This window comes from Ciona robusta, chromosome 8 (genome assembly GCF_009617815.1).
Source record: "Ciona robusta chromosome 8, ASM961781v2".
In the NCBI taxonomy this organism is placed as follows: domain Eukaryota; kingdom Metazoa; phylum Chordata; class Ascidiacea; order Phlebobranchia; family Cionidae; genus Ciona; species Ciona robusta.
The window spans coordinates 2,294,559-2,321,240 of NC_143242.1; the positions used below are offsets into that span (position 1 = coordinate 2,294,559).

General features: G+C 38.3%; 4 protein-coding genes across 5 annotated transcripts; 1 reads left to right on the forward strand and 3 right to left on the reverse strand.

Annotated features, from left to right (window-relative positions):
• Positions 1-576: 576 nt before the first annotated feature.
• Positions 577-5,846, reverse strand: LOC149732196 (short transient receptor potential channel 4-like). 2 transcript variants are annotated; one of them, XM_089883327.1, is made up of 11 exons: positions 4,991-5,846; positions 4,600-4,746; positions 4,291-4,438; positions 3,102-3,330; positions 2,571-2,783; positions 2,385-2,489; positions 2,175-2,321; positions 1,852-2,061; positions 1,421-1,568; positions 1,243-1,356; positions 577-715 (listed from the first exon to the last, which is right to left on the reverse strand). In XM_089883327.1, exons 1-9 carry the CDS (start codon positions 5,097-5,099, stop codon positions 1,428-1,430), a joined length of 1,449 nt encoding a protein of 482 aa, XP_089739453.1. In that variant the 5' UTR covers positions 5,100-5,846; the 3' UTR covers positions 577-715; positions 1,243-1,356; positions 1,421-1,427. The 2 variants fall into 2 exon arrangements, with proteins under 2 accessions (XP_089739453.1, XP_089739450.1); XM_089883324.1 differs by having other exon boundaries at positions 2,175-2,489.
• Positions 5,847-5,854: 8 nt separating this feature from the next.
• On the reverse strand, positions 5,855-15,251 carry LOC149732197 (short transient receptor potential channel 4-like). Its single transcript, XM_089883322.1, has 13 exons — positions 12,649-15,251; positions 12,011-12,245; positions 10,942-11,055; positions 10,411-10,558; positions 10,100-10,328; positions 9,286-9,498; positions 8,847-8,951; positions 8,503-8,649; positions 8,193-8,402; positions 7,967-8,114; positions 7,677-7,790; positions 7,044-7,212; positions 5,855-6,898 (listed from the first exon to the last, which is right to left on the reverse strand). Exons 2-13 carry the CDS (start codon positions 12,120-12,122, stop codon positions 5,992-5,994), a joined length of 2,616 nt encoding a protein of 871 aa, XP_089739448.1. The 5' UTR covers positions 12,123-12,245; positions 12,649-15,251; the 3' UTR covers positions 5,855-5,991.
• On the reverse strand, positions 14,973-26,589 carry LOC149732198 (uncharacterized). The gene is made up of 3 exons (XM_089883323.1): positions 26,143-26,589; positions 23,175-26,067; positions 14,973-22,564 (listed from the first exon to the last, which is right to left on the reverse strand). The coding sequence occupies exons 1-2, from the start codon at positions 26,405-26,407 to the stop codon at positions 23,993-23,995; spliced, it is 2,340 nt and encodes a 779-aa protein (XP_089739449.1). The 5' UTR covers positions 26,408-26,589; the 3' UTR covers positions 14,973-22,564; positions 23,175-23,992.
• Positions 15,847-20,859, forward strand: LOC149732199 (uncharacterized). Its single transcript, XM_089883313.1, has 2 exons — positions 15,847-20,507; positions 20,737-20,859. The coding sequence occupies exons 1-2, from the start codon at positions 15,847-15,849 to the stop codon at positions 20,834-20,836; spliced, it is 4,761 nt and encodes a 1,586-aa protein (XP_089739439.1). The 3' UTR covers positions 20,837-20,859.
• Positions 26,590-26,682: the final 93 nt, after the last annotated feature.

Genomic DNA, 26,682 nt, shown 5'->3' on the forward strand with positions numbered 1-26,682 from the left:
AAGTTTGCTCATATCCAGTTGCCCAAACAAAGACCAAAACAAATCTATCATTGAATACCACACACTATGAAACATCGTGTTGATTTCCGGGCAAGAGGCAGTAGTATTCGTCAAGTTGCTCCTTACCCCGACATCACACGAGATTTCTTTTCCTTTTGGCGTCCCGTAAAACCAATACAGTTCCGTTAGAGCCAAAGCAAAAGCAAACAAAATAAAAGCAAAAATGCACAGAAATTGAACCACGTCTTTAACCATTCGGGCCAAGGAAATTTGAAGTGGCCCAAGTGTTCGATCTACTCTAGTTAGTCCAAGCAGGCGTATGAACACAAATACATAAGCGCATGCCATTAGGCCTTCTGCTACCAATCGCCATTCAAACATGTACCACTCCGATCTAGGTGGACGCTGCTGGACGGGAACTTGGTGATACTTGACGTAATCGACAATTCTGCGCATTTAAAGTTGACTGTAGCATTAATATTGCGGGTATGGTCAGCATATCCACAAAGACATGATTTTGCTTACTTGATTTATATATATACGTACCGAAATACATAGTTAAGTGCGAACAATATTGTTGCCCATAAGTCAAGATGGTTCCATGGGTCAAAGAAATAACTTTCTAATCCACGTTTATTTAATTCATTTATTTCTTGAACAAATTTTCCCATCACCCAAATCAATATAAGCACCTCCCAGGTAGTTGGTGGTGCAGCTGAAAAGAATAATATATAGTTATATATAGTACAGTGGGGTAAGATAGGACATCTTTTTATTCTCCTTTTTCATTTGGCAGTAAACAAAAAATATTTACACAAAAATATGACTGTAGTGCCGCGACCTAAAAGAGTTTTAAACTGTTTAATCACGATCAGGAAATATTGGGATTTAGTTCCTAATGGTATGCCATCTTATCCCACACTACTATATATTATAGTATAGTGGGGTGGGAAAAAATAGGATACCTTTAGCACCTAATATCCAAATATCCTAATCGTGTTTTAAACAGTTATAACAATGGTCTATGGGAGTCGTAAAGAAATACGGTTTTATATTTCTTTAAATGTTCTTTGTTTACTACCAAATGGGATGAGAAAATAGAACGAAAAGGTGTCTCATCTTCCCCCACTCTACTATATAAAAACACAAAGTCCTATTGGTTTGCCTTCGGTTTTATGCGGTGGATTTTAAATACCTACAACCTACAATGTAGTTATTTTGTAGTATAGTGTAACGACTTACCTAAGTATTCCAAATGCATTTTTTTGTTTGAGATATTCGTGACGAGAAATACAACAAACAGGAACTCTGACATCATGCGACAATCGTATGACGTACATGGGTATGTTATTAGTCCTGTAATAAACAACATGGAAATACATTGTGGTCGCATATAGCCTACGCTGTAAATAAGTTTTACTTCCTGCTCAACTTTTGGGGTTTATTATGTTGAAGATACTAAGAACAGGAAACATCAACGCGAGCATAATTCTTGTCAAATAGAACGTGATATGATTTCCCGTGCGAAAGAATGGCGTGTTTCTGTATGTTAAATGCTCGATGGCTAACTGTGAGAAAAGTTATAAAAGTAACAGTTATACATGTGGTATAGGACATACCTAACTTAATGAATAGTGGGTGGGAGAAAACCGGAAACCTTTTTATTCCATTTTCTCGTCCCATTTGGTCGTAAAAAAGAACATTCAAAGAATTATAAAATCGCATCTTTACAACTTTTATAGACTGTTGTTTTTGTTTTAAACGCGATCTTTGATAACACTGTGCTAAAGATGTCTTCCCCCACCCTACTGTACATTATATAGTTTGTACAAAACAACTAAAATGTTTTACCTGTGGGTTATGGTGTGTGACAAAATTAACTAATTTATAGTCGCAAGCTTTCTCTAGCATTCTAACTCTTGTACCGATACCGATTTCTTCTAGTCCGTTGTTAATGTCACACTCAGGCGACCATTGAAAAATGTACTTCAATGTCTGTGTCCTTGCTCTCTTGTCGTAGTCGTACTCAAAAATAGCAGCCAAATCCGCCGATGTTTTAATCTAAATTAATGTGCAATTTTGCGAACGTTTGGATTGAAAAGTTTAATTGTAAGGTTGGCCAATGTATAATTGCTTTAAGATTGCTGCTAGTAATATTTTCTTATAAATAATACCTGATCTAGTAGTTTGCACATGAATTTTTCCACGTCTTCAACAAGTTGTAGATAAAAGTTACTGATCTCATGTTCAACTTTAGCGAGTTGTCGCAACTCGTAAATATGCTTAATGCAATATAAGAATGTATCAAAGTTTCGGTCCGCCTGTATTAATAGGTATTCGTATATAAACTTGGAACGAGCTATTAATTTGTTAACTTTGCCTACATCGCCTAGTGCCAGGATATATGCTGGACTGGATCTTGCTTTTGAAATCATTTGCAAGTGATACGAGTCCTCCAAAACGAAGTGCATGTTATTTTGCGGTGGTTTCTGCAAGTAAAATATGGAAAATTTATATAGATACTCAAGGTGTGCTTTGTGTAAAACAAAACCATGTTAGCCTATTCCAACCTCTATTTCAATGGGAAGCTTTGTTTGCAAATACGAAAGGATTTCGTAATTGTTGTGGTAGGCTGCCAGTATTTGAGGTGTAGTGCCTGCCGGAAAAGCTTGATTGGAACCACAAATTTTCAGGTTACTGTCAGCTTCCCTCTTTAGTAGTAGTTTTACCCCTTCAAGGAAATTGCAAGCGATTGCGAAATACAAGCAATGGTCTTTCAAGATCTGTTATTACGCTTAAAGTAAATACAATTTTTTGTCTCCTTATAATATATAGTAAGGGGGGGTTGAGACGGAACACCTTTACCACACAATAGCAAAATATTTCTATCGTATTTTAAACAATTAACAACGGTTTATGGAAGTCGTGAGGATACGGTTCTATAACTCTTTGAATGTTCTCTGTTTGCTACCAAATGAGACGAGAAATACTATGGTAAGTTGTCCCATCTTCCCCACTTTATACTATATATAAAAATTTCCATCTCCTGATAGTATACTTATATATGCACATATCGTTACTAAACTGCAACATCACTTTACCTTTATTTTCTCGTTCTTAATTATGTCTTCACTCAAAAGAAGCTCAAGCATTTTAATGTCCTTGTTTTCAACTGCGATTCGCAAAGGTCCTCTCATCTGCTCGTCGCACGCTTGCTGACACGAGAATTTCGAGTATTCTTCTTTTTTTAACAGGGCGAATATTGCTTCGACTTCTCTCCAGTCTCTGGACTTTACTTTAGCGATCAGTAACTTGTCTATTGAACCTTTCCTAAACAAAAATGCAGATATTGACGCTGTTGATAGTTATTATCGTAAATATAGTGGGGTGGGGGAAGATTGGACACCTTTAGCACAAAATATATAAATATCCTGATCGTAATTTAAACAATTACCAACGGTCTATGAAAGTCGCGAGGACAAGGTTTTATAATTCATTGAATGTTCTTTGTTTACTACTAAAATGTACGAGAAAATGGAATGAAAAGGTGACCCATCTTCCCCCGTCCTACTATATATAAAAAAGCATGCTTCTAGTTTTGTATATAGGTACTCTGACAATTCTGTCTATATTGATTACGATTATTTAAATAATAAAATATGTTAACTGTGTTGAATCCCCAAACCATTGTATAAGATGTGAACATGTTTTATACTTTATGTTTCGCAACAATTACGACCACTTTGTATTTTGGGAAACCATTTTGCCCCCTTCTAATGTTGAAGTTCAAACAAATAGTTTTGCTGTTTTTACATCTGCATACAACCGGCCTATTTATCGAGCCATCTACTTTTAAGCGTAATGCGTCTTCGGAAATTGTTCGGTACGCATATTTGAACCATAGCTGTACTATAGTACTCTGGAGTAAGATGGGGAATATCTTTAGCACATAACATACACATGACGTACATATATATTAATCGTGTTTTAAACAATAACAACGGTCTATAGGAGTCGTGAGGATACGGTTTTATAATTCCTTGAATGTTCTTTTTTTGCATGTCTGACAAGCGTGAATATGTCTACAATAATCAAATTAAACTTCACCATCATTCCCTCATCGCTTCATTACGATTACCAAACAACCTTCGTGGTGTGAGTCGGAGAACCAGCAGTAAGACTCGGTCATCATCGTCTGTCGCAGGTATATCCGGAATGTGTTTTGTTTGCATGACTTAATTAATTAGTCATAACAGGCAGCACTTCAATATTGTTTACAAACAGAATTACCAGTCTGGCGAGGCAAGAATCTGTCGGATTTTGCATCCGGCTTCAATCTTTTCTCTGAGTTCGTTTTGCATCTTCATTTCTCTCTTCTTCTGCTGCTTTAACTCCCACTGTTGAGCTGGACTCATTTGCTCCAGTGCCGCGACCACAACTGGATACATTTTAACACAAGATTGTTTAGGCTTTAGCAACGTAAAATACTACAGACTCTTAACCAGAACAAACCAAAATATGATCTATTGAATATATAAAATATTTTTCGTCAATTACAGTATCTGCCGCATCCGATAAATATTGAAATAAGAAACTTACCAATTTCGGGTTCAATGCATACTATAACTTCATCATCGTGATTCGATTTCTCTTCAGATGTTGAAGATTTATCTAAACTTGGTGACAAAGAAGTCCCTGAATTGTTTAGGCTTGAAAAGGATGATGAAATTTGTGTAACAGGGACACCTGTATGTACAGAAAGCATGTTTAGTTTTTTTTTCAAATTCAACTCAATATTGAACAACTCTCAGTTCTTTGTATAACATCGTACATTTTTTTGACTTTTAAGGTAGGTTAAGTCAAGCCATTTTATGCTTGGTGAAATAGGTTTGGGTTACATATATCATATTCTTTGAGATATATTATGGATCAGGTTTGTCGAAATCAAACTCGTGTTATGCGATAAAAAATGTTACACATATTGTCTTACCTTCATCTTCCAACGGGTGCAGCTCAACGTTGTTGGAATTCGTAAAAAGTTTCAAGATGTTTCCATTTCCCTCCGTTACTACTTTAACCAGTGACGTATCTTTTTCCATTGAAACTATATAGACAATGCCGTTTATAGACAGTCGTTTGTCACCCTGTATATCACCTTGTATTTTCGTGACGATCAGTAATAAAGACTTACGACGGTATATTCTGCATTGGTCTAACTTTACTAAACAAACATTGTTATGTATTTAACGTTCTTATATCATTTTAAAAGCTTGCTTTTAAAACTTTCCATTCGCTTTATTTTCGGTTTTAGTCTAATGGCAACTAAACACTCACTTCACGACAGGATGCGCCTAAAACCACACATAGTTCGTAGTGTAACAGATCACGTAGTCAGTGATACAGAAAGTGTTAAATTATAAAATGTACCCTGAATATGCATACTTATTCATTCACTCAAGCTTTAAACGTTTTTGCTATTTAAAGCCTGTCTGCGCAATACGCTTATTATAGCTTTGCAAGCAGCGCAGACAGGTCGAACTCGGAGCAAGAGAATCTTTGAGGAATTATGGTAAAATTAGCGAACCGGCAAGTTGTTTATAAATATGACCGACTTGGCGTGTAGTTTCTGTTTTGAAATGAAAACAAGAACGTAAAGCAGGTGATCATTGGGTATTAATCGTTGCAGTTCTATACAAATATTTATTGCTATTCTATGCAAATATAGATTAAAGCATTAAAGTAACAGATTCGCAATATTTTTCATTAAATATTTGAAGAGTGTAGCCTATACTACGCATTACTACAGTGTACTACGGTTCAAGATAAATATTCATAGTTTACATATATGTGGGCATGAAGGTCAAAACAACAAACAAAAGTTCTTGCGGTTTCCTCATGAGTATATTTACAAACACACTATACTACAGAACATTGTAGATAAGAGCAATTCAGGTGTAGATAGCAATTTAAATACATATGCAAATTGTTCCTTCACGTACAAACATTTTCCGATGATAGCAAAATATTGGTCTTGTATCTACTAATAAGGTTCCTTCTAGCTTTATGGTAGTTAACAGCGTTGTACTTTGGCACGTAATTTCCTACATACCTATTTATCTGTTTGATGTTTCTCCATCTGCAGCGGACAAGATTTTTGAGAAAATACCAGATATATTTTCTGGCAGAATTTAAGTAATACCAGACGGTTTCTAAACAAGGAAGTAGATTCATGGGAGGCGGACGGATGATCTCTTTCCGGAGGATACGAATCCACATCTTCGTTCTTTGAAACTTCCACTCTTTCTCTTCGTTTTCACTGGTCCTCTCGTACGATCTGGACATCATCGCAATCAGCATGTTTAGTAAAACTATAATGGCGATTATGTGATAAATTGCCAGCAGAACTTTTGCAACATATTCCGTGAACAAGTGTTTTCCAGAAAGAGAAAGATTGCCAATATCCATTTGTCCAAACAAAGCCCAAAACAGCTCAACGATAGAATTCCAAACGCCTTGGAAATACGGATTGCCTTTGGTGCAGGGAGAAGTTGCGTTTAGTGTTGAGTTGGACTTCTCTAATCTGTCACAGAAGATTTCTTTTCCCTTTGCAGTTCCATAAAACCAATACAGCTCGGCCAGAGCTAGAGCAAATGCGAACATGATGAAACCAAAGATGCACAAAAACTGAATTACGTCAATAATCATTCGGGCCAAGGAAATTTGAAGTGGTCCGAGTGCTCGGTTTACTCTCGTAAGGCCAAGAAGTCGCATGAACACGAAAACATAAGCGCATGCTATAAGAATTTCTGCTACCAATCGCCATTCAAACATGTTCCACTCTGATCTAGGTGGACGTTGCTGGAACGGTACCTCTTTATACTTGACGTAATCAACGATTCTGCGAATTCAGATAGAAAAAAAGGTTTTTTAAAAAGTGTGACTCTAGAATAAGCACCAGCTACGCGCTTGACAACCAACTAATTGTGCGGCCCAATGTTTCAGACGTTAAAGCTATTGTTCATGCCTATTTCGAATATACGTACCGAAATGCATAGCTTGACGCAAACAATATTATCGCCAATAAATCAAGGTGGTTCCACGGGTCCATTAAATAGCTCTTTAATCCACGTTTAAAAACTTCTTGGATTTCTTGAACCCATTTCCCCAGCACCCAAAGTAGAATGAGCAATTCCCACACAGTCGGTGGTGCGCCTGAAATATTAGATATATAGGATTTGTGCAACTGAGTTCATTCACTTTAGTTTGCACAAACATGTAAAAACTACCATTGACTATGCAGTAATCGGGCGGACAAAGAACTAATAAATTGGTATTGGTGTGTACAGAAGTAAAACTCTATCAGAAGCACGACATCTGCGAATTGCTTTTATTCGATGAAAAAAAGACTTTTTCTGTAGATTGAACAGGCCTGTCAGCAGTTGAGTGAAACCATTTAAATGTCCATTACAATAGCATGCTGGACACAGGCATGTGCCTTTGTTCATGTATAATGGTGTGTAGCCAATATTTTAGGATGTATAACTTTAAACCATTTGAAGAATTATTAATAAGACCGCATAATGTTTCTTCTTATTATTTCTGATGTTCTATATATGTTTATCACTGTTTAAAAAATGTTTTGAGTTTTTGTAATAGTATCATGTGATACAGCTTACCTAAATATTCCAAGTTTTCATTCTTTGTGGAAATATTTGTCACAAGAAATACAACAAACAGAAACTCTGACATCATGCGACAATCGTATGACGTACACGGGTATGTTATCAGTCCTGTAAAACATTAAATAAAACAAATTCCTAAAGTAACTATAAGGCTTATTAAAAACAGGAGAGCAGAGCTTTAATGAACGGGCACATAAAATATAAAATGACTGATACAGAATAGGTGTATATATGCGCATTGTAAAAATATACAGCGACTACGTGTGCATTACACGATTACTTACTCCCAGGTTTACTCTTGGGTGCCACTATGTTGAAGATACTAAGAACAGGAAACATCAACGCGAGCATAATTCTTGTCAAATAGAACGTGATATGATTTCCCGTACGAAAGAATGGCGTGTTTCTGTATGTTAGATGCTCGACCGCCAACTATAGAAAATAAAACAGCTACACACAACCAAGTATTAATTTTATAATATACGAACTATTAGCTTGTATATTTTTCACCTGTGCGTTATGGTGCGTCACAAAGTTGACAATTTCATTTTCGCAAGCGTCCTCCAGCATTCTCAACCTTGTACCAACACCAACTTCTACAATCCCAGAGTCAGGGTCATCAGCAGATGAAGTTTGGTGAATGTACTTCAATGTTTGTGTCCTGGCTGTTTTGTCGTAGTTATACTCGAAAATTTCGGCCAAATCCGACGACGACTCAATCTAAATTGTTAAACATATAAATGTTTGCTTTGCACAGAATGCACCTATCGTGCAAGTACCATATACACATTTAGTTCTATTTCGTTTTCTTTCACAGTACCTGGTCTAGTAGTTTGCACATGAATTTTTCCACGTCTTCAACAAGTTGTAGATAAAATTCACTGAACTCATGTTCAACTTTAGCAAGGTGTCGCAACTCGTTCACAATTTCAATGCAATACTCAAACGTGTCGAATTTTCTGTCGTCCTGTGTAATGTGTCAAACATCTTTAAGAACGTGTTTTAAACACCTGTACGTATATTTTCTAGTAACTGGTCGCTTGGTGTTTAACGTATTGGTTTTATTAAAACTAACGTTTCGTCTGCAATACAACGAGAACTTATTTGGATTTCCTCCAAGGACCAAGGTTATGGCATTATAGTAACAGAAAACACTTTTCTTACGTCGCTTAGTGCCACTATGTAAGCTGGAGTTGACCTTGCCTTTGAAATAATTTGCAAGCGGTACGAGTCTTCCCAAACAAAATGCATGTTATTGGTTGGTGGTTTCTGCAGATAAAAGTATATCACTCAGAGAAAAATAAGGTAGCAACCCATGGATCTTTGACTTAGTACGAGACCTCCCTGGACAAAAGAAAGCGACCAGAGGCTTATATGCAGGCATCAATACAGGCGTATGTGGGCTTGGGCAAAAGCCGAATGGCAATTGCTTAAATCCAATGGCCCATTGTTGTTTATTTACAAGTTATAAATAATACAGACAGAAAACATATTAAAACTCATAAAAATTGCGTATACTTAGTAACTTGTAAGCGGGCACAGTATGGCAAACATTTGGCAGTCGTATTTTAATGACTGGCGATAATAAATAGATTAAAATTACCTCTATTTTGATGGAAACTAATGTTTGTAAATAAATGAGGATTTCGTAATTGTTGTGATAGGCTGCCAGCATTTGGGGTGTAGTACCTTCTATAAAACCATGACCGGATTTGTGAACCCTCAATTCATCTTTATTTTCCAACTTCAGCAGTAACTTTACCCCTTCAAGGTAATTGCTCGCAATTGCAGTGTACAAGCAACACTCTTTAAAGAGCTGGAAACGGCAAATGGTTTAGTTATACTCTATAGCCAACGTCGGTATAAAATATCGTTTGCTACAATACTAATAAAAATAACTCTGACCCGTGGCAAATTGATATATAATGATACATATAGTACAGGGGGGGGGGGGTAATACGGGAATCTTAAGTACATAAAGCTACCCACTATTTTCAAAGTCAAAATATATCGCGGCTTTTTGGGTGTTTAAAATAAATTAGTACTATATAAATTTATCAAACCTTTATTAATTGACAACAACTCAAAGAAATATATAAAAACACACAAGTGAGTTTTAATATGATTCAATGAGCATTCAAAATGAGTATATTATGCTTTTTTCAGCCATTGAAATAATGTTGTAGTCGTTTAACACCGATTTGTAATACTAACAACAGTAACCGTATTTGCCACGCATTTCGTTGGATCGTGAGAATATACTGTCGAATAATCCTGTAACATATTTGTCTAATATCAAATGGGTACCCCGTAAAAGAAGATTTTTTAAAAAAGTCCCGTCTTACGCCACAAGTCTCGTCTCTCCCTACCCTATATACTATATTAATATTGCATTAATTGCCACATCGGAATATTACCCTTATCTTCTCTTGGTTAAATATTGGATCACTTATCAGCAGCTCTAGCATTTTAGTATCACGGTTTTCAACGGCAATTCGAAGAGGCCTTCTCTTTTTTTCATCTTGCACGCCGTAGAAGTACTCGTCACTATATTCTTCTTGTTTAAGTATGGCAAAGATGGCCTCGACTTCTCTCCAATCTCCGGACGTTACTTTAGCGATTAGTAGCTTTGGTATTGAACCATCCCTAAAGTACCACACATTTATTGAACCTGACAGCTTTAATTAGCACATTTTTAATTAATATTAAAAAAACTAATACGAATTACCAGTCTGGCGAGGCAAGAATCTGTCGGATTCTGCATCCGGCTTCAATCTTTTCTCTGAGTTCGTTTTGCATCTTCATTTCTCTCTTCTTCTGCTGCTTCAACTCCCACTGTTGAGCTGGACTCATTTGCTCCAGTGCCGCGACCACAACTGGATAAATTTTAACACAAACACATTGGGTATACCGGCCGGCATGTAAACTATCGGAGCCATCAATTCAACGTAACGTTTCTTACTTTGTCAAGCGAAATAGCGACCAATGATTAGTTTAATAAATAAGTGATGGTTATACTGGGAAATACAAATGCTCATCTGCAATACCCGTCGTCTACTATTCAAGCACTGTTGTATTAGTAGGTATTACATTCTGATCGTGTTTCAAACAAATGATATCGTTCCAAGGGAGTCATGAGAATACGGATTTATAATTCTTTAAATATTCTTTGTTTACTACCAAATGGGACGGAAAATAGAATAAAAGATGTTCCATCTTCCCCCCACCCTATTATATTTAACAGATATTATGAGTTTACCAATTTCGGGCTCGATAGATGGTTTTACTTCATTATGATTCGACCCCTCTTCAGATGAAGATGTTGAAGATTTATCTGAACTTGATGATGACGAAGAATGAGATTCATGAATTTCTGCAAAAATGTAAAATTGTATCTTATATTAGGGTGGGGAAAGATGGGACAACTTTAGAACACAATATTCAAATATCCTCATCGTGTCTTAAACATTTAACAACGATATATGGGAGTCGTGAGAATAAGGTTTTATATTTCTTTGATTTTTCTTTGTTTTCTACCAAATGAGTCGAGAAAATAGAATAAAAAGGTGTCCCATCTTTCCTCACCCTACTATATAATATTTAAAAGGTTTAAACGTATGCATGCAGTTTTGCACATTCCCACAATAAACAACACGGTTTAAAGATAGAGAACACTCGAAACCATTTGGAACAATTACATATATCGCTTGATAAACCAGGTTGTTTACTACTCACTGAACGTTTAGGTGACAAACATTGATGATAAATGGGTATGTTTAAGATTGCAATATTACGTATACAAGCATGTTGATTCATATATAGTCGTGCAAATAAACAATTAGTCACACAGTTGGATTCTTACATGTGTATTTATAATCGCACAATAACATTTTTTTATATAGTAGGGTGGGGAAAGATGGAACACCTTTAGCACATAATATCCAAATATCCTGGCCGTGCTTTAAACAACTAACAACGGTTTATGTATGGGACCCGTGAGGATGCGATTTTTTATTTCTTTAAATGTTATTTGTTTACTACCAAATGGGACGAAAAAATAGTGTGCTAATGACGTGTCCTTTCTTCCCCGTATACTATATATCTAGACTACCCTTTAAAACGTTACAAACCGAATCAAAATTTATGGAATTATTTAAACATAGTCGTGACTCTGGAAGAGCGTTGGTAATTGTTCAAAACACGGTCAGGAAATGTGGATAAACACACATATATTTCCCCATATTACTAAACACTTACTGCAAATCAGTTTTAACATTCCGTTTAGTCGCTTTAGTGTAATCAAATATAAAAGTAACATATTATTTTACCTTCGCTTTCAGCATGAATCAACCGATGCATTTCAATATCGTTCGAATTCCTTTTCAAGATGTTTCCATCTATCTCTGTTACAACTTCAACAAGTGACATATCTTCTTCCATTGTTGTACCAACACCATTTGTTTGTTACGCACTATTTCTCTATAGTTTCGACACACAACAACTTACAATGGTTCTTCCTGCTTCTAAATTTTGCTTTGCCGATATATAGTTTGATGCGATCGTCTGGAACAGATATAACACAACGTATTTTTTAAATTAATACTACGAAAAGAAAGGAATTAGAAACAAAAAAGTCCTTATATAGTAGGGTGAGGGAAGATGGGACACTTTTTTATTCTATTTTATCGTCACATAAGGTATATAGTAAACAAAGAATATTTAAAGAAATATAAAATCGTCCTCGCAACTTTCACAGACCGTTGTTTATTGTTTAAATCACGATAAGGATATTTGGATATTATGGTCTAAAAGTGTCCTATTTTACCCCCACAGAACTATATACAGACGCTGCGGGTAAAAACTGTTTAAATAAGAGTGTTAGGTAAAATCGCTGCTATTAAACGTATTAGGAATCTGTATAGCACGTAAACTGTACTCTCTTTAGAACACATCATAACTAAACAACCTTTTTTATCACGACTTGGTTATGAAGGAATGTGACAGGATATGCGAGTAGATGCCTGTATATACAGTTCGTCGTGTCATAGTCGGGGCAATCTACTATAGTTTATATAGAAATTCAGGATGACTATCTATAATCGGTGACTCACGCCCATCAATGAAGCATTTTTGGTGTTTTTAACTCGCCTACGTATAAACTCGCTTGCGCAGTTATATTCATCCCTATATTAACTAAAACAATTATAGAAATTGTACGGACAGCTCAAACTCAAATGGCTTCATTCGGTCTGATGACAATTTCTTATTGAAACTAAATGCGGCACCCACACGTTCGCTCTATTCAAAACGCCGTAAAAGCTTTTATATGAACAGCTTAACAACTTTGTGGTGCGGCCGTTTCCTTGTGAGAAATCAGCGAAGCGGTAAGCTGTTTACGAAAGTGACCCCTTAGCGAGCAATCTTTGGCTTAACGTAATAGTAGACTACGGAACTTTACAATGAAAAGTAGTATAAGAGATACAGCTTAAAGGGTGTTTACCGTTTAAAAAATGCGCCCAAGCTTATAGGCGAAGAAAGGGTCTTTTTGGCGAAGAAGAGACTATAACAAAAACCCATAACAAAAGAAATAGCCCATAGATACGTTTAAAGTATCCAACTTGTCGAAAGCGTCTTACCCTATATGTTGTTTAATGAATTGTCATTGGTCACTAAGAGAAACCGTTCTCGAGGGAATAAGGAACCCTTATTGTCCAATATCTCCAGACTAAAAATTTATTATGGTGTTGGGGTGATACCACGAATTAGTACTATCATACCTTTATTAATTAACAAAACATAAAAGAAATATATTAAAACATACGAGAAGTTGTTTAGCGATTCGCACAACAGTCGTAGTTTTACCAATTCGGAAACACATAGGGTAAGACATGACAGTTTTTAATCATTGTTAATATTGAATAATAAATTTGATTAGTAGTACGCCTAGTGTTGTAAAAAATAGTGTTGTACGCTTTAAAAATAGTGTTGTACGCTTTAAAAATAGTGTTGTGCGCTTTAAAAATCAAGTTTTTAAACATATAATTAATTTTGTGGGCAAAATCAAACTGCAAGAAACATTTTACCCTATTTTATTTAATTACGATACTGAACTGAGGGTTCAAACTCGCAAACTACAAAATTTCGCCTTATTTAGTATACAGTAGGATGGGGAAGACGGGACATCTTTTACCTCTATTTTCTCGCCCCGTTTAGTAGTAAACAAAGAACATTCAAGAAATTATAAAACTATATGCCCATGGCTCTCATTGACCGTCAGTAATTATTTAAAACACGATCAGGATATTTAGATATTATGTGCTAAAGGTGTCCCATCTTCTCCCACCCTACTATATGAACCAACGAGCATTTACAATAAGCATCCTATTATCACATTTTTTCAGCCGTTGGAAAAATGTTGTATTCGGTTAACACGGAATTGTAATACTTAACTATACAGTAACCCTTCTTGAGCACCACGAAAAAATTAAAATCGTATATACGAACATTTTGTGGATCGAAAGCGGATGATCTCTTTTCGGAGGAATACGAATCCGCATCTTCCTTCTTTGAAACTTCCACTCTTTCTCTTCGTTTTTACTGGTCCTCTCGTACGATCTGGACATCATCGCAATCAGCATATTCAGTAAGACTATAATGGCGATTATGTGATAAATTGCCAGCAGAGCTTTTGGGACATATTCTGTGAACCCAGAAAGAAAAAGTTTGCTCATATCCAGTTGCCCAAACAAAGACCAAAATAGACCTATCACAACACCTTAACAAGTTGATGGTAAGAATCATAGCTTGACCCTTATCACTCACCACACTGGTTGCCCCAAACAGAAGCTTTTAATTGAGAAATATAACGTGTAGTAGTTAAATTGGTTGCCCTGCCGCTGTCTTAACAATTTGAAGCATCTGATTGGCCTATATTGTCGGTTAATGTTGTGGTCGTATTTATAAACTTTCAATAAAAGGTTCTTCGTTTACGGCCCTTTCGCGCTGCGATATATAGAATATAGATCAATCCAACTATATACCACCAATTTAGTTACGCTAAACGTATACTGAAAACATTTGCGAACCAAATTTCGTGTTCTAAAATAAAAGCAAAACTGCCGACCAAACAACCGCTGTAAAAACAAAAAAAAAAACATGTGTGGCTCTAAGGGAAGAGTACCAGATAGGAGCGCCCGCGCTTTTAATAATTGCTGCGTGAATGTGCAACTTTCCAGCAAGCCAGAAACAATACCAAACACGCCTTTGCCACAGAAATAAATAGGCAACGACCTCATGGCAACATGTTTTATTCATTATATATTATCTGTCTTGAACATGGATTTGGTAAAGTTCAGAGCTATATTTTAGTTTAAATACATTTTTATTAAAAATAATAAACAATGGTTACTCTTTAGACAATCCGTTAAGCGTAATGGTAATCGAACTGTATCAAGTGTGATGTTGGATTGAATATTCGATATTACAACCTGTATTAAAGTGCATATATCAGTTGTTGTAACGCCTGATGCTTCTCTTTATTTTAAAAAGTATTTCTTACATTGAAATGACCATGTTATCGCAAGATATACGTGAATATGTTTAGTTAACTTTAAGTTCGAACCTACTTTGTTACCCGCATTTGATTTACCGTTAATCGTATATAAGTTCAATGAAGCGTGCTGTATTTGCGTTCGTGCGTTTAAGTTTTAGTTTATGTGCCTTTAAGTTTATGTGCTCTAACGTCTAGCCAATCAGCGCCGCCCGCATCACTCGGGTTTGGCTTACTTCCTTGGTTTCCTATACGTCCTTTAGTTGTAGTTGCATTGACTTTAAGTTTAGTATGCACGTTTAGTTTACAGCCAGCTTTATATATTCGCTTTAAGTTTATCGTTTCACCAATTATTCTTTCCTATTCCAGATGTATAAGTTATTAAATCCAAAATGATGGTATCATATTAATAGCCGCAAACAGTTTGTAAGTACTTTGTTGTTCCTTTAACGTTGCGTTATTTAATCGTTCTTATTTTGTTATACAGAAAACCATCCGTTAATAAACAAATCAAAAGGGATGCGTTGTCTAATGCGGCAACAATAAAAGAAATTAACTGTCATAGAAGCTTGGCGGTTATACAGTTTTAAACTGGCCTTTAGAAGACCCATCATTATGGATTCAACAAGAAACCAAATCGGAGAAGCTGCATCAAATTCACCAATGCTTGCAGCAAGTTTTACCGACCCTCCTGAAACGGTCGATGAACTGCAATCTAACATAACAGTCCGGACAAAACAGCGTTTAAAAAGGATGTCAAACTCCGACGTCGACGAGCCGCCACACGCTGTCAGTCAACATTCCAACAGTCGCACCAGCCTACCTTCAAAGACCACGCTGGTGAGCACAGAAGAGAAACGCGCTGCTCTAATCGCGCGGGCCGAAACTGAACAACAACTAAACAGATTGGAAGAGTTGCAAATAAAACTGCGCCTCGATTTCGAGGAAGAGGAATTGAGCCGAAAACAACAAATAGAGGCAGAAAACTTCGCACGCCAACGCCGCATGGAGGAGCAAGAGCTTACGTACAGACACCGGAAACGGGAATTGCTCTTAAAGGCAGAAATCGCTGAAACGGCGGCGGAAATGAGCTGCCTGAAAGACAACTCCCACAATTTGGGCGAATCGACGAAGCATCGGGCACCAAACACCTCATCAACCATGTTTGCATGCCCAGCAAAACCAATAACGCGTCCAATAGCAGTCGAATCCGCTCCACCGCCGGTCGACAACGCCATCCTCACAAGTCTATGTTCCAGGTTACCCGCACAAGAACCACCATCGTTCGAAGGCGATCCATCAGAATATTGCAACTTTATAGACGCGTTCGATACGATAGTCGCCAACAAACTATCCGACGACAAACAAAAGCTGTTCTTTCTCGCCAAATACACTAAAGGTAGTGCCGGTCTCCTGGTTCAAGGATGCCAACACATGCCACGCAATGAAGGATACCAAAGGGCAAGAGATCTACTTCAGCAAACGTTCGGACAAAAATTCCAGATAGCAAGAGCATGTATGGACAAAGTTATTTTCGGACCTACCCTGCGTTTGACAGATAAGCATGGGTTAATCGAGTTCTCCGCAAAACTCACGGCATGCACATGTACATTAGCAGGGATCAACTACCTCCATAAAATGGACAGTATGGACATTATCGAAAAAATACTACGTCGGTTGCCCGCACAATGGCAAACCTCCTGGGAATCCGTGGCCGACGATATATTGTTTACTAAAATGACGGAAATAAGTATAGACCACCTCGCCAGCTTCGTTACGAAGAAAACAAGAGAAGCAACCAACTACATGTACACTCCATCAAGATACGAGAAACGCACTTCCCTTCAACGTACGTCATCTCAACCCCCCAAGTCCTTTGCTACAGAGGTAACTAATATGGAATGCCAGATGTGTCACGCACCACATTTCCTTAATCAGTGCTGGAAATTTCGAAACTTATGCTACAGCGATCGTCTTTCATTTGTCATTGAGAAAATGTTGTGCATAGCTTGCCTACAACGTGGACATACGGCTTCCCACTGTCGACGGATAAACCCTTGCAAAAAAACCGGTTGCACTAAAGCCCATACAACCCTGCTTCATCCTACGCCCGACCTCCACAATGCAGAGCCAGAACGTCCAATACGTCTCGAGAGCCACCATACAACGACGTCCGCCATCAAAGGGCATAAACCAATGAGAGCTCTTCTGCCAATTCTCCCAGTAAAGGTGCGTCACCCGCGTTCCGGTAAAACGATCGTTACGCACGCGTTCCTAGATCCAGGTAGCAATTCATCCTTCATAACCAGTTCGCTTCTTTCCGACCTCGGTATCACTGGACCACCAATCCGGATAAGTACAACCACAATAAACAGAAAACTGCGCAACCAAACCGTCATGTTGATAAAACACTTGGAAATCGCTGATCTCGACGAAAACGTACGTATAACTGTTAACCCTATGTATTCAACCAAAGAACTACCTGTGACGAAGGACGACATGGCACATCAGGACGACATAGCTATGTTCCCGGAATTCAGTTTTATCGATATCCCGAACATAAACGCGGAAGTAACGTTGCTAATTGGAAACGACAATCCGAAAATTCTACAACCAAAACAAGTCGTCGCAAGCGATAAAGACTATTACGCGCTAAGAACGTCAATCGGATGGGTGTTTAACTGCCCCAGCAAACGCCCAACAACAGTAAAAACATTTTCTTTAAAACTGCATACGGAAAATATATGTTCTCTGTGTGCAGATATACAGGATTGTCATCAAAATGCGAAGCAAGAGCTGTCTAGAACCGATCAACAATTCATGAACCTGGTTAAAAACTCACTACGTCACCTACCGGATGGCCATTACGAGATCGCACCACCTCTCAAAAACGTCGACTTAAAAATGCCACCAAATCGAACCCAAGCAGAGCAACGAGCCAACAGCCTTAAACGTAAGTTCACCCGAAACCAAACGTTTTTCAGCGACTACAAGACCGCCATCGACGACATGTTGCATAGCGGATATGCGGAGAAAGTTACAATTATTAAGCCGACAGACCGCACAACCTGGTACGTACCACATCATGGAGTTTATCATCCCGAGAAACCAGGGAAGCTTCGAGTGGTATTCGACTGCTCTGCTAAGTTTAAGGGCACATCCTTAAACGATAACCTTCTACCTGGACCCAATCTAACTAATTCCTTGTTTGAGGTCCTTCAACGATTCCGCCAAAACAATATAGCCATAATGGGAGATATTAAATCAATGTTTCATCAGGTACGAGTCCCGGAGAAGCACAGAGACCTATTTCGTTTTCTCTGGTGGGAAAACGGTGACCTGGACGGACAATTGCTGGACTACAGAATGACGGTCTACCTCTTCGGAACGGTCTGTTCGCCTAGTTGTGCCAACTTCGCTTTGAGGACAACCGCCTCTGACCACGCAGACGAATATCCAGCGGACGTCGCTGAAACGGTACAGAGAAACTTCTATGTAGACGATTGCCTAAAGGCCCTTCCAAACTCTGCAACTGCGATCGACATGGTAAACAACTTACAGCACTTACTATCGAGAGGCGGATTTCGGATCACTAAATGGATTAGTAACTCGCGGGAAGTCATAAACGCTATTCCACACGCTGAACAAACAAGTAGCGTCAAGGGGCTAGATTTAGAAAAGCAAACGCTGCCCGTCGAGAGAGCCCTTGGCCTCCAGTGGAACGTAGAAGGCGATTCCCTTTGTTTTAAAATACGTCTAAAGGACAAACCTTGTACCCGGCGAGGAATCCTATCCATCGTAAATTCAATGTACGATCCTCTAGGCTTTGGCGCCCCGGTCGTCCAACCAGCCAAGGTCCTTCTGCAAACGCTATGCAAGCTGAAGCTACTGTGGGACGAACCAATTCCAATCAAAGCAAGGCTCCGATGGTCGAACTGGTTAGCGGAACTGCGAGGTCTCGCTAACTTCCACATACCCCGTTGCCTAAAGCCAGCAGGATTCGGTAAAATAACGCAGGCCCAACTGCATCATTTTTCAGACGCGTCCACGGAAGCGTACGGTGCCGTCTCGTACATACGATGCGTGAACAGTAAAGGAGAAGTTCACTGCAGCTTCGGATGCGCAAAGACACGACTGGCCCCAGTTAAGCCGATGACAATACCGCGCCTGGAGCTTACCGCGGCAACCGTCTCCACCACCCTCGATTCCATGCTTCAGCAGAGTCTCGACATATTAACAATGCCGTCGGTGTATTGGACAGATAGTGCGACGGTCCTGCGGTATCTACAAAACGAAACCAAGAGCTTTCACACATACGTGGCAAATCGTATTTCCGTAGTTAAAGACAAAACTAACGTGGATCAATGGAAGTATATTCCTACAAAGCTTAACCCAGCCGACGACCTGTCGCGAGGACTTAACGCGAAGGAGTTCCTTAACAACAAACGATGGTTAACTGGACCAGATTTCCTCTGGAAATCAGAAACGAATTGGCCCGCACAACCAGACTTTCTGAATGTCAGCGAAGAAGACGACGAAGTAAAGAGGTGTCCAATATCCATGGCCTTGCTTACCGCACCCATTAACGAAGATCCGATTCGCCACCTTTTCAATAAATACTCTAGCTGGACCAAATTCACAAGAACCATAGCGTGGTTATTGCGACTTAAACGACGGTTACAATCCAATGCAAAGCTAAAACTACCGGCAACAACAGTTCAAGTAAATTTTAAGCCCGTAGTAGAAGCAATGACCGTGGAAGAACTGACTATCGCAGAGAATGCAATCTTCCAGGTGCTGCAGAGACAAACGTTCGCCGATGAAATATCGTGCATTGAAAATAACCGACCAATCAAGATGTCGAGCCCATTAAGCAAACTGGACCCCATTCTACGCGAAGGTTTATTGTGCGTCGGAGGAAGAATTGACAAGGCCCCGATTAATTACAATGCTAAGCATCAAATTATTATACCACGAAACTCACACACGGCAAAGTTGCTCATTCAAAACGCACATACAGTATCGGGCCATTCCGGAAGAGAACACGTACTGAGCGTCCTTCGAGAACGATTTTGGATCCTACGAGCAAATTCAAGCGTACGTTCTATCCTGTCCAGATGCTTTACGTGTCGAAAAAGAAGCGGTAAAGCACTTCATCAAAAAATGGCAGACCTACCCACCGATCGCATTACACCAAACAAGCCGGCTTTCTCCTGTGCGGGCGTCGACTACTTCGGACCTTTCTTCGTAAAACAAGGAAGGAGCAGAGTAAAAAGGTACGGCGTCGTATTTACCTGTCTTGCAATCCGAGCGGTACACTTCGAAATAGCCCATACACTAGACACAAACTCGTTTATTCAAGCGCTACGACGTTTCATCTCACGCAGAGGACATGTTACAGAACTAAGGTCTGACAACGGAACAAACCTAGTCGGTGGTGAACGTGAGCTGAAACAATCCATCGAAGAATGGAATCACTACCAAATAAACAATTTTTTATTGCAGAGAAAAATCAAATGGACGTTCAATACACCCACATCATCTCACTCTGGTGGAGTGTGGGAAAGAGTCATTCGAAGCGTTCGAAAAATTTTGTTTTCGCTGATCAAAGAACAAACAACAACCGACGAAAGTCTTCTGACACTAATGTGCGAAGCAGAAGCTATTCTAAACAACCGACCAATAACCACCGTATCGGATGATGTTCGTGATGCGGAAGCATTAACACCAAACCATCTCCTGCTACTGAAACCAGGGAAAAGCCTACCACCGGGAGTGTTCAATAAGGATGATACACTCAGTCGAAAGCGATGGAGGCAGACACAATACCTGGCCGATGTGTTCTGGCGCCGATGGCAGAAAGAATATCTACCCCTACTGCAACAACGAGCGAAATGGACCAATGTACAATCGAACTTAAAACTGGACGATATTGTCTTAATAATCGATTACAGTCAGCCCCGTGGCTCATGGGTAATCGGTCGCATAATCGCGGTTTTTCCAGACGATCACGGACTAGTTCGATCCGCTCGCGTCAAAACACAACATTCTACTCTAGAGAGACCAATAACAAAGTTGTGTTTGTTATCTACTGATCTCGTATAAACTTTCCTTCTCCTTTATGATGTATTCTGTTTCCTTGCGATATTTCGATTAAGCTTATGACCTTAATGGGGCGGGTGTGTTATCGCAAGATATACGTGAATATGTTTAGTTAACTTTAAGTTCGAACCTACTTTGTTACCCGCATTTGATTTACCGTTAATCGTATATAAGTTCAATGAAGCGTGCTGTATTTGCGTTCGTGCGTTTAAGTTTTAGTTTATGTGCCTTTAAGTTTATGTGCTCTAACGTCTAGCCAATCAGCGCCGCCCGCATCACTCGGGTTTGGCTTACTTCCTTGGTTTCCTATACGTCCTTTAGTTGTAGTTGCATTGACTTTAAGTTTAGTATGCACGTTTAGTTTACAGCCAGCTTTATATATTCGCTTTAAGTTTATCGTTTCACCAATTATTCTTTCCTATTCCAGATGTATAAGTTATTAAATCCAAAATGATGGTATCATATTAATAGCCGCAAACAGTTTGTAAGTACTTTGTTGTTCCTTTAACGTTGCGTTATTTAATCGTTCTTATTTTGTTATACAGAAAACCATCCGTTAATAAACAAATCAAAAGGGATGCGTTGTCTAATGCGGCAACAATAAAAGAAATTAACTGTCATAGAAGCTTGGCGGTTATAGACCATTTTTTTAAATTACAAATGTGTATGGTATAGTAGGGTGGGAAAAGAAAGAACACGTTTTCATTCCATTTTCTCGTCGCAGTTGGTAATAAACAAAGGAGGTTCGAAGAACTATAGATCCGTATCCTTAGGACTCCCATAGACCGTTGTTAATTCTTTAAAACACGATAAGGATATTTAAATATTAAGTGCTGACTATGTCCCATCTTCCCCCACCCTGTTGTATATAGGCATTAGCTGAAGAGTGCCAAAAGTCATAAATGTTTATTGAGACCGTTTGGTGATATCTACGCCGCAGTTCATGCTTGTACTGCCACGGAAGCAAAGATACAACACGAGCCTGTGGAAGTGGACCCACATGGACAAGCTATATGTCAAATCGCTGCACTGCTGTAGGTCGGTGATCGAAAATATATTGGGTTTTCAAAATCTTCTGCATCTGCTTCAGAAATTCGTTTGTTGTATCCTCGCCTTAATCTGTAGGTTCGTATTCCACTTCTAGCTCGGTTGCAAACCAACGTGGCGTACCAAGCGAAGATAAAAGCAGCTATGATTGCAAGGAAAATAACCACAACGTACACGCCCGTGTCTGTAGAAAGAAATTGCTGTATGAATATTGACTTGGTAAAATATCATGTGTGTTTTATTCTCACTAATATAAGACGTATAGTAGGCTGGGGAAAGATGGGATACATTTAAACTCTATTTTCTCGTTCCATTTAGTATTAAACAAAAAACACTCAAAGAAATATAAAACTATATCTTTACGACTCCCATAGACCGTTGTTAATTGTTTAAAACACTATCAGGATATTTGAATATTACATGCTAAAGGTGTCCCGTAATTCCGAATCCTACTATATATATATATAGAATACAGTAACCAATATCAGATTAATTAGAAGAAAATGAAACCCTGGTCTGAATCAAAAAATCCTTTTGTGGTTGCTAGTTTGTTTATGGTACAGACATTTGCTTCTCAAGGGAGAGAAAACGGTTCGTACGCACGCATGTGGAACGTTTTAAGACGCCTGTAGGGGCTATACTTTAACGTAAAGTAAGTTTTATAAGCGAATATGCAAGATATAGTATCCCCGAACCAAAGAAACTAGACTTGCAAATTTCACATGAACTTGTTATTGAAGAATACACAACAGTTAAATGATTAGTCGCAGCAAGTAAATATATAGAATACTTACTATTGAATGGCTTTTGCGTTACAGCAGTTGAATATTCTACAGTTGTCGATAGTATTGTTGCGTTTACCAGTGATTGTGCTGTGGTAGTATCATTCAACATATTTTCCCAGGTTATTACTGGTTTTGCTGTACGACCGTTATAGATCTACGTCTTTGAGGTATATACGAATACGATCAAACTATCACGAAAGAAATGTTTAACTTCTGTTGTAAAACTGAAAAACAGATCTGCCTTTGAAAAGCTTCTGTTTCTTACTTTAATTGTACTTTTTTTAAAACTAGTGCGAGCTTCAGGCATACGATCACAACAAAGGGTCTGTGTTGTGCGCAGTTGCGGCCGTTGCTTTCACACTTCGTTGACAGAGATAATAAGGTGTCGTCAGAAAAGGTAACGTCTCGAAATTTTATGGTTTACTCGGACGTCATTTCTAGCCGCAAATGTAATATCAATGGTATAGGTTGCTGAGACACCATGTCAAAATTTTAAAACGCTGATTTACGTACAACAACAAAATACAACGTAAAATGCTTGTTTGTAGATGTCCTTATATCACCAAAATAAATAAACAAAAGCTTGAACTTTACCTAAAACTGACGTGTTATGTGCTACAGGTGTCCGGTACTACTAGACTTAAAACTATAAATATTTAACAGTTTTTTATAACATAACTATCAGTCAAAAACAGAAATATATATTAACTCAAAACAAACGGTTCCCGCAAAATTTTAACTCTTTAATGCCTAAAATATGCAAAAAACATTTAAATGTAAAGTGCTTTAATTAAATATAATTATACCAACAATTAATTCCGGCACAGTTAAGTCTTGGGAATTATTAATTGAATAACTTTCTTCATGTCTTGCTTCATGATAGGTGTTGGAATATTAAGTTTGTTGGCAATTCTCATGCTCTCAAAAAAGCATATGAACGACTCGTAATATTGGCCAACATGGTAAAAGCAACTTGCGTAAGTATCATAAAGCTGCACGTGCTTTACTGTCTTTGTCTTGCAAGGGTGCAACAAGCGTTTGGCTTCATGCAGTTGTAGAAACGCTTCTTTATATTTTCCCTCTCTGAACAGTGTGTCAGCTGAGTTGCACAAAACTATGGGGTTTAGAGTAGTTAGGTCGGACCTCGATATTCCGATTTCGTCACTGATAGCCTGATACCTGTCGCTGTTTGCATATACTTTTGATGCATGTTGGTGTCGACGAAGTTTAACCAAGTTTCTAGCGTACTGCTCTAAACACCCGTGGACTCGAAGTATTGGTATAAGCAAATCTGGCTGCTGCGTTTCACCTGAGCAATTCTGGGTTTTTATTGTTTGTTCAAAAGCTTCTATTAACCCATCTAACTCGTGTATCAATGGATCAACTTCACAGTTCGTGCAATCATAAGACGTGGTCTCTTCATTATAAGAGCGAGCTACAATGCACTTGAGTTCATGTACTTTAACTAGAATTTTCTCATCTTCCGTTAAGTTGAGACGATATGTCTTTGCACATAAATCCAAAACCAGGTCATAATCTTCACAAATAAATGCGTAGCTAATGACAATCATACAAGCAGGAACTGAACTATCATCCCACGGTATTGTAGTCATCATCTTTTTGATTTGACATATCAAATCTTGTCGTAAGTCGAGGCAAAACAAAGCATCCAGCTTTCTTAACATTTGCCTTACATTTCTTGGCATATCTAGCTCTTTTCCCAAAAACAAAAACTTGAGTATTTCTTGAAGAGCAAGTACTGCCTCCATAAAAGAAACAAGGCTGTGTTTTCCAACAATCCCGCTCAAGCTAGAAGTAAGGTTGATACCAGCACTTTCTCCGGCAAAAACATCAACTTGTTGTCCCTTTGCATGATAGACTTTTGCACGAACTTCGCAAGCCACTGCCACCATGAACCGAAGCTGATGAGCAACCTTTGCATCGGAATTCCCAATTTTTTCCAATTTGTTGATGACATCAAAGCAAGAAGATTCGGTTAATGAATTTAGTCGCCCGAAAGCTGAAATAATGACGGTCGCGCTTCGATAGATCACTCTCTTCATGTTATAGGCTTGTAAACCTAACGATGAATTCAGTTGCTGGTGTGATACATTCAAGTTCTGTAAATCTTCTTTAATTTGGTCCATTAAAGATGAAAAATTGGTCTTTTGGTCATTTTTTTTTATCCGAAGATGTGCCTTTTCTTGATATTCATCATAAATTCTTTTATCTCCAGCTACGAAGCAAGTCTTCGACAGCACATCAGTCAAGTGATATCCCTGCTTTAAGTCTTCCTCGCTGTCTAAGTATTGGATCATTACATCTACTGGTTTAATTAGTTCCATTTTCCATGGTTTGGCTTTGGTTGGTTGTCGTCCAAGAGGAAGTTTACACGCATGGGCTACCATCCCATCGAATGTAACGCCATTCGGTGTAAAGTGATCTGTAAACCAGTATCTATACCTGGGGTTTATACTTGGAATTGCAACACAGTTGATCATTGTTTCCCCAAGGTTAATTAGGACGATGCTAAAGATTGTTGTAAACCATCTAAAGTATTTCATTATTGTCTTTGAACCTTGCCTATTAACGGCTTCATTTTCAAGAACAATAATGTGTTCAAAGTCTGAATATGCGGTAATTTCTAGGCGTGCCAAGGAACCCATTCCAACTACAGCATATCTACATGGTGGTGGTCCCATTATTTCGATACATTTGTTAGAAATAAATCTCATTAACTCAGTGTACCTTCTGGTAATTTCAGCTTGGAGATTTTGTACATCTTCTATTTTCTTCTTTTCAAGTGCAAATAGTACGCCTTCTTCTTCGTCATACGGAATAGTTCCAAGCTGACTAAAACCTTTTCCAAAATCCTTTCTAATCCCACTGAGAAAGGTCTTCACTGTGAAAGCAATTGAAACCAAATCAGCGTCAAGTTTTGCGGCGTTTGCCTTTGTCAAAACTGTTGAGCACAAACCTTGAAGTTCACTTTTAAATTGAACGTTCTTTGGATCTCGTACAATAGCAGCATTATACAATGCTGCACTGCGAATAGCATTTAGTTTTTTGAGTTTAGTTTTATTTCTATAGACAGTGGCGAGCGCGTGCAATATCGGTGCTGATTTTATTGGATCAAGTTCTTTTCCATTCGAATCACACAACTGTTTAAACTCCTTAGCAAGTTTGTCTTCGACTTCACATACCTCATCAAGTATAAAATCAGCTTTACCTGTGGGTTCCATTTTATATTCTTTTCATATTAGGCTGTTATGTCCGTATACCAACTATATCTTTATTACTTCCGTGTATTCTCCAGTCACTGCTCTGTTGAATGGCTGGTACTAAATAACACAACGCACGTACAAAGTAGGTCATGCTTGAGTAACTTTGTATGCGCATGAGAGAGAATGATGTTTGTTTGGTTCTCTCTCACATTCTTGGAGTAGATTTGTTGAACGTTTGGTGTTGAAAACTTCAACTTAGCTTTAAAATTATGTCAATTTGTGCCGGTTAGCTT